We start from the raw sequence: 8,901 nt of genomic DNA, 5'->3' as shown, positions 1-8,901 counted from the left end.
ATTTCAGGATGACTTAGCGTCTGAGCAGTTGAAGATGGCTGAACTCTTGTGCAAGTTCCGTATTGACTTTAGTGATGTAGTGATGATCCCAGATGTCCAAAAGAAGCCAAGGGAGGAATCAGTGAATGAATTTAATAACCTTATCAGCAAATTTGAAGTTATTCCAGAAGGGGAAAATGAAGGTACAGTAACTACTTTGAATTTATTGTACCCATCTATGAAGTAAAATCGAGAATATTTTATACGCATTGATCCTTGACGTTAGTTAATAAAGAATCTCCTTTAAATATTTTCATGCTTCATATATGTCTGGTGTAAGCCCATTAAAAATGGAATGGCAACATTAACTCTTTTTATCCTTTTCAACATCACAATGATTGTAAGCATTGGTGAACTAACAGTACCAGAGACTTCAGAGTCATTTTTGTAATCTTGGCATTACCTCTCTTTCTCAGAAGTTGAAAGAGAAGACAAGGAAGGCTGCATCACAGAATCAGAGCTGGTTGCTTTGCGTGAGAAAACCAACCGACATATTCGTCTGAAAGAGCTTCTGCTACAGCATTCTAAACAAGCTTCCTTGATTGTGATGTAAGTATTGGACGTTATTATAATGTTTTCTGTAAGTCATTTGGAGAACTAAACTAAACTTTTTTTTATTTTTTGTTATAAAACCACAGCAGTAAGCTCAAAATAATTTTTCTAAACCTATTGCTAATAGCTGAAAGCTAGGCCACCCAAAAATCTACATCAGGAATAATGTGCTGTATCAGGTTGTAAAAGTTTATATTGTGTGAAACAGTCTACCTCACAACTAACTTTTACCCTTTTTCTTCAGGACATTGCCAATGCCAGTGGTGGGGACAGTATCAGCACCTTTGTACATGGCTTGGTTAGAGACCCTTACCAAAGATATGCCACCCTTCTTACTGCTGAGAGGAAACAGTCTTCTGTGCTGACCTTCTATTCTTAAGCCATTTTTTGTGGATAGCTGGTACTGTTTGATATTCATTCATTGTGTCACCTGGGCATTTCACCTAATCATCAAATATGTTTGTGTTGTTATAATTGTGTTATGTGCAACTCATCCATCTCACAGATATTTTTTCCTTTCAACTTTTGTCATTCACACTCAGTAGTCATTCCATTCACAGACAGCCCAGAATTGGTATCACTCATAGAAAACTAGTTCCTCTGGGTTTTTTTTCTCTGCAGATATGGAGATCCTAGTCTGTGATCTTCTAGTTGTATATACAAGTACATGAATACTGATATATATCTGAATAATTATTAGTGAGGGTACTAGCTTACAAGAGCCTAAGGTAACACCAGAGTGGTGAAGAAAGAGTGAATCATCTTGCAAAATATTTGAAACTGCCAAGAAATTGCTTACTTGTGGTACCCTGGATACACTTTTAGAAGTGTGAGTAGAGGAAATCTGAGAGATTTGTTTCTAGAAAATGAAGATCTTGGAATGTTGGTGCTTTGCACTTTGACATTACATGGAATTTGATCCAAGTCCATCCAAGAACAGTTTATCTTAAAGTTGGAAGTGAGGTAAACAAGTGTTTTTCTAAAAAGCAGGTGAAAGGACTTTAGCCAGATGACAATAAAAACTTTTTAGTTGAGGAAAATAACACTGTAGATAAGCTTTTAGGTTAGAATTTGTTAAACTTGTATAAAAGACATAGCTTTGTAAACCATTGCATCTTTAATGTAGATTCCTTTACATCAAGAGTAAATAAGTTAAGGAAGATATCGGGAGACAACAAGAGCACTTGTGCATTGAGAACTGAAAGGAAATCAGTTAAAAATTGCTCACTAATGTAACTGGTGATCATTAATGCTCACATATAATGATTACATTTACAAATTTGTACGGAATTTCATAGTTTTTTCAAGAATTCAGCACATCAGCATAATACAGTTGGTTGATAAAATTAGGGAAATTGAAATTGTATGAATCCTTCATAATATTATCACTGTTCTGTTTAGAAGTTGGATTTATATTCTTGCTAAATCATTTTTCTTTACATAATTGGTTGTGTAAGGTACTGTTTTGTTACCAAAGTAATTGGATATGGTTTTTGGTATGGAATCAAGTGTATTACACTTGTGTATGATAAAAAATTAAAAACTTTTCAATTGTGTTGCAATCATTCTTTGTTTGAATGCATCCGTAGTATGCACTTGACAAAATTTTCATGTAGAAACCTCTTCAATTCAACTTAAATTTTGTGCTGATCAGAGTTTTTGTTGAATGTCTCGCACAATCAAGTAACTGACCTTACATAGGCGCCATTTAACAATTACTGTACTTCTTATTTATTCTTCAACAATTATATAAACTGTTTACTTCATATTTTTGTACTATAGGTTTTAGTATAAACAGGCTGTATAGTGTAATTTATGAGTGAATGCAATGATATATTGTACATAAATATATAGTAATATTTTTGCAAGTTTTATCCGACCAATTAAAATAAGATCGTTCAGACAGATCCTAATTCACACAGATTTACAAAATGTCAGTCGTTACATGAAAGTGATGAGCCGTTTGATGTCTCATTTCTCAAAATATATTTGGTAACATACGTCGTCATTCCTTTAAGCTTCTAAAGTGTATCATGTATCCACATTTGTTGCTTGAAAATCTTTGTATGGTACTTCTAGATAGTCTTCCCTGCATCAGGTTCTCAGAATTTCTGTTTACAATTGCCATACATTCAAGGCAGGCCAAACTACAGTCATTGAAAATAATTTAGATGCCTTAACTTTTTTTATCTATCACTATTGCTGACACCTTCCTAAAATTTTTAATTCGTCTTTTGGCTGAATTTGATGGGCAATCTGTTTGGATTTGAATCTTGGTGAACATATTGAATGTGAAAAAAAAAGTAATCAGTCTCAAAAGAATATTCATTTGGGGAAGACTCCCCACAAAGTATAATGTGCTACAGCTTCGTCCTGAAGAGTAAAGATCAGTGGTGCTTAGAAGTGATATTGTTATGAGCAAATAACCTCATTTTATTGACACGGTATTTAGTACCATGTGTCTGTATTTCTTGGTTTTGTTGTTTTAAATTTACTCACTGTGTACAGTTGATATTTAGAGAATGTTACAGGATATTTTTTGAAGATTTATACTAGTTTAAAAAACATCTACACTATCACAAAGTTGTGACAAACCCTAAATTAACTGGAAAAAATCAAGATAGTTTAAGTATACTACTGTCGTTTTTTCCTACAAACGCCAAGTCAAGACATGGTATGTTTTGTTACAAAATGCAAGATTTGTAATATATTTTTATGGAAAGAAATTTGAATTAAAATTTCGTATCAATTTAATTTACTCTGTAATCAGAATAGTTTTGGAATGTAAAATAAATTAATTTCTTTTATATGGACTTTCATTACCAACCTTTGTTTCTTAATGAAAACCATAAATGCTGGAAAGACTTTATGAATTATTTCCCACGCTTTGCTAGAAACTTTAGGATAGAGAGATCTGATTATTCCTAATAAGAGCTGTTGCATTTCACCTATCCTTACCTAACATAACTTATTTGGCCTAGGCTACGGCCCAATAAGTAGCTCTATCTCCTCAACATACTGTAGTCGTAGCCTAGTCCCCTGACGCCCACTGTGTTAGGTCAGTTTTTGTTGAGTATACCTATACAGACATGAAATCACCGGGCAGTGTTGCCTAAAGGTCTGTCTACACGAGCGGGGCCTGATCGGCGTGCTCCGGGTTGACGGGCAAATTCTGGCGGGCTTATCCGGGAATGTTGTCCACACGGGTGAGGCGATGGAGAGGTGGGCGTGCCCGACGATGCCAGTAGTATGTTCAATGCGGTACAATAAACACGGTGCCTACCGCAAAGAAGAAGATATTGTGTAGCATGATATTTGTTTTGTGTGTGATGATAAAGAAGTAAAAGAAGAGAATGTGGTGCAAAGAATGGCTCAGTAAAGAAATGTATTTGTTAACGTACGTCTGCCAGGGTCGTAGCTCAAGCCATCGGGCACCACCATGGTGATTTTGCTACAAGACCCATCGGGCATTTGACGGTTTGCCCGTCGAGTGTACCCGTTAGAGGGGAGGTCCGCCGATCGTGTGGACAGGCCTTAAGTGCGGAATTTTCGTCCGCAATGCAGAATAAAAAGCAGCTATCCAAGTTTGTATGCCGATGCAGATTCCACATCTGGCATTTTCCAGTCAGCAATTTCGTTCATGGCGCATTCATGTAAATTTATCATATACAAATTGCAATATTTTTTTTTAATTTTAAACAATTTCTCTTCAAATACAAATATTATACAAGATAAGACTTATCAGAATATGACGGTGAAATGATTAATGTACATAAATCTGTTAAATATATTATAAAATTATTTCCAATATGATTTAATGAGTTATATACTGATACATAAATGCTGTTATGCTTATACAAACTTATCTGAAATAAATATAACTGGGACAAATAAGAAAGGAAAAATTAATACTTTCTCATATGAATATATATATATATATATATATATATATATATATATATATATATATATATATATATATATATATATATATATATATATATATTAGGGCTTGTGCCTTGTATGATAAGGCGCCTATGAGGTAATGTTAGACTAGCGATAATCTATACGCTAAGTCGGTTGGTATTGCACTTCCATCTTCAATGGAGTGTCTGGGGTTTTGTAGATCACTTACGAAGTCGGGTATTATCTTTACGACGATGTGTTAAAACTCATGGTTCGGTGAGGTTCTTGTAGAAAACACTAAGATAAAAATAGATATAATTTCTTCTGAAGTTTTTACATGGTGAAGATCAGGTATGATTGTACAAGTCTTCTAATAACGATAGCTTGATCGCTTCTGCCAATGATGATGGCTAATCCTATTCCTCTACATGATAAAGCTTAGGTAAAGAGGTACAGGTCTTCTAATGACGATAGCTAACTCTGTTCTGCCCGTTCTACCAGCTCTGTTACAAGTTATGAAGGAACAGACAGTAGTTTCGAACATATGAACATACATACAATGACAGTTTCATACGAACACACAATCAAATGAGACACGCTACAGATCACGTAGGCGGTAGTTGTCTCAAGCAGGGAGCTTGGACTAATGTTTATAAACAATTGAATGACTAACAGGTGACGGCATGTCAACTTAGCCTACATACTTATTGTATACGTCATCTTTAGCGTCTCTAGTCTGATCACATTCCTGCAAGCAATCTGGTTGACCTCTTAGTTTTAGACTTTTATATATTGGACTAACATTCCATATTTTTTTGTTTTTATTATGTAAATACTTACATTAGCTCGGTCAAGCTACCAAAACCAACTACTGAATATTACTCAAACTTGACTTGCATTTGACTTATAGGAGTGTGATACAGACACTATGCGAATATATATATATATATAAGAAAAGAAAAATTCATGGTGTACATGAATTGATTTCAAGTAATAAAATATAAAACAATGATAATTGGTAAATAATAGTGATCACGTGATAGATAATGATACAGTTTTTTCACTTCATCTCTTTAAGATACTTATGCTACAGAAAATACAATGTACTCTGATAATTGCATAGAATGAAGAGTAACATGATAAAAATCATATTTTAACTGATAAAAAAGTTCATATATGAATTGATAAAATTATTAATGTTTATGCTGATTGATTCGTTGATTTTTATGCTAAATGTTATATATCTGATCATTAACAATATACTAACTCATAAATAACTGCAGATATTGGTAAGATAAAAGGTAACATATTGATTAGAGGCTACCTGATTTGTTTAGTACATATGTATATGGATTCATATAATTATGATTAATATATGTGCACTTGAAATAGATTCCCTATTGCTCACGCAAAGATATATTTAGATCTGTTATTTTGATCATTTATAATTTTAAATAGATTCCTATTGCGTACACGCAAAGATATATTTAGATTCTGTTATTTATGATCATTTATATAAGAGATTCCTATTGCGTACACGCAAAAAATATATTTCGATTCTGTTATTTATGATCATTTATATATATAGGATACATGACCGAGGTTATACTACTTCACTTTTAACTAGCTTTCGAACCACTTTTCGTCCATTACACAGTTCCAGACAACACCTATAGCCACTGAAACAAGGCCTTTTTGGTTTTTCAATGGTTAAAACAAGGGGAAAATTTGCCTGGGCGGGTCCAACGTTCCATTTTGCGCTCATCTTATTCTCTGCATCCTAAGCTACACGATTACGTTCGCGATGAATAGATCATCCCAGCACGAGTCCTCGCCAGCAAAGTAGAGTTGAATATCCTTCGGGTCGTAATTGTCGGAAGTATGTCCCTTTTGTAGTCGAATTCCGACAGCCGCCGGAGCGTTCCGCATTAAAACGAGGTTAACGACGAGATACGGTGTCGGTCGAAGAAGTCCATGAAATTCCTTTCACATTGTAGGCGGTTGTTACTTGACTGTAGTCGTCCGCTGCGACGAACGATTTTTTTGAAGTTGCGATGTGAAAAACTCTCGTACTGCAGGATACTGTAACCAGGTTCCATTAATCAGCCTGCAAGTGAAATTATACTTGTCACAAGGGCAAAGTAAATTCAGACGACATCCAAATACAGGGGAGGGAGAGAGCCTTTTAGACCAGACTTAAACCCACATGAATTCGCTGATATTTCGGAATTCAAAAGAGTCCGCTGTACAAACTTTTTTATCCATGGCAGAAAAAATCACTTAGGACAAACGACCGTGTTATATATTTTGTTTGCAATACAGAAAACTAACATCTGTAGATTCATTTTGAGAAATTTATAATTGTAGTTGGTTGTCAGTTGATGCTAGTTCACTTGGAGTAGTAACTGCTTCTCTCAGCAAACCTAAAAGCATTGGCAGATATACTCCTGTCCCAAGCTTCCCACTCCACCTTGAGCCAGCCCTAAAAGATAGATAAGTCTTTAACCACCCAATTCAAATTGGAAACTAGAATTTGTATAGAATTGTTTAAATGAAAATATAAATAGAATTTTTTGACTACACTAAAATTTTGTTCAATATATAAAGGCAAATCAACAAATTAAATTCACCTCCAAAAAACAAATCTCAATTTAATATTAATTTCTAAAAATTGCAAATCAAAGCCAACAATTTCAATCATATTTTGACCTAATTAACAAATTAAAATATATGTGATGAAGGCATCACTTAGAATATATGTTAAAAGGCCGAATTTCAATAAATAAGCAATTTATGGTCGACAATTGATAATTTTAATTAGAGTAGCCTATAAACAAACCTAGTTTCAAGAGCGATTTTCAATTACTGTGCTCAAGGCTTTATTTATTTTTTTGACTTGAGGATGATAAAAGTCACCAAGAAATGCCACTACTATTGTGCCCAATCAATACAATGACCCACCTTATAGTGACTTCATAGGATGAAATAGAGAATGGATATTGATAATTCCATAGCCATCACTGAGGTCGCCTCCATATTCATCAGACGAGGTGTAGATAATTTAATTCTTCATGGTATTACACTCAGTATTCATAGCACTGAACACAATGAGTCCCATCGTTGTGTTGTCCTGAAAAATGTCCAGCACTACGACGAAGAATATAAATCCATAAAATATCCAAAAGGAAGGTGAGGCGAGGGAGAGTCTTCACTCCTTGACTGTTGGTGTTGGACTGCTTTTTTTTCTTCCGACCGTGACTTCGAGGTTCTTCGTAGAGTTGTTTGGCTCGGAATATTCAGAAAATTAGTAGTTAGTAGTTATCTTTAACTCCTCTTTACTTTGGTTTGCACAACGAAGGTTGAGGTCAGTTAATTAGCACAATTTTATTTACGGTGATATTAGGAAAAATAAAGCCTCAAACATTAATTGAACAAACCGGAATTAAATTAAAACAAAAAATTAAAAGGAAACAAATTCAAAGAAATTTATAAAGTAAACTACGGAGATAATTACAATTCCAAGGAATGTTTCTCCATGTAAGGTAATTAGCGATCATAAAGAAATTTTCTCAATCACCCAAAAATAGCAATAAACTTTTTACAAAATGTTATAGGAATATATATTTAAGATATATATTTTTATACACTCCGAGGGGAGGGATTGAATTTTCATCTGAAAAATCAATGGAAAATAAATTTAAAACAAAAACTTAACTAGTAATATATACAGATTAAAGGTCTTCCCGTGAAAGAATTTCCTTAGTTTTAGCCATGCTGTCAATGATCACTTGACATTAAAGGAATCAGGCTTGTCACATGACGCTTGACAAATCTTCGACTTTTACCTAGCATTACTTTAGCCCCAGTAACTTCATCGTAAATATTCTTAGTGAGCTCTTTAACAATTCCTATGGGGTAATCAATGGCTTTGGTCATATTTTCCTTAACTAGAACTAGATCTCCTACCTTTAACTGCTTATGTGGTACAGGTTTATACCTATCCTTTTTACTTGTTGCTTGATATACAAGATGGTTTAAAAATTCATTATTATAGATGTCTATCAGCTTAGATTGTACTTTAACAAGTTTTTCATAGGAGTTCCTTATCAAATCCACTGGATCAACTGACCAATCCGGATCTAAAGTAGTACCTTGCAACTGTGGAATGATATTCAATGTTACAAGATCGCGGCCATCCATATAACAACTTTCTCCGAGTTATGACTTCAGGCAATTCTCCAGAGAATATTCTCTCAATGAGTCTTTAAAGGCTATAGGCCTGCGATAATAAGGTGAACTGTTTTAGATACAATAAACTCAAAATCCTTGTATGGTAAAATGTTTTTACCAATAGCTCCTTGTATCAGTCTTTTAGACAGCTTAACACAGATTTCAACTAATCCC

At 34.1% G+C, this 8,901-nt stretch overlaps 1 protein-coding gene across 1 annotated transcript; it reads left to right on the top strand.

Annotated features, from left to right (window-relative positions):
• Positions 1-7: 7 nt before the first annotated feature.
• Positions 8-3,398, top strand: LOC135195539 (bumetanide-sensitive sodium-(potassium)-chloride cotransporter-like; the record flags this gene model as incomplete). The annotated part of the gene is given in 4 exon segments (XM_064221791.1): positions 8-182; positions 456-588; positions 836-939; positions 942-3,398. Coding segments are annotated over 4 exon segments (441 nt in total), but the record flags the coding sequence as incomplete, so codon positions are not given.
• Positions 3,399-8,901: the final 5,503 nt, after the last annotated feature.

This window comes from Macrobrachium nipponense, chromosome 16 (genome assembly GCF_015104395.2).
Source record: "Macrobrachium nipponense isolate FS-2020 chromosome 16, ASM1510439v2, whole genome shotgun sequence".
Taxonomy (NCBI): domain Eukaryota; kingdom Metazoa; phylum Arthropoda; class Malacostraca; order Decapoda; family Palaemonidae; genus Macrobrachium; species Macrobrachium nipponense.
This window is presented reverse-complemented; position numbering and strand designations above follow the sequence as displayed.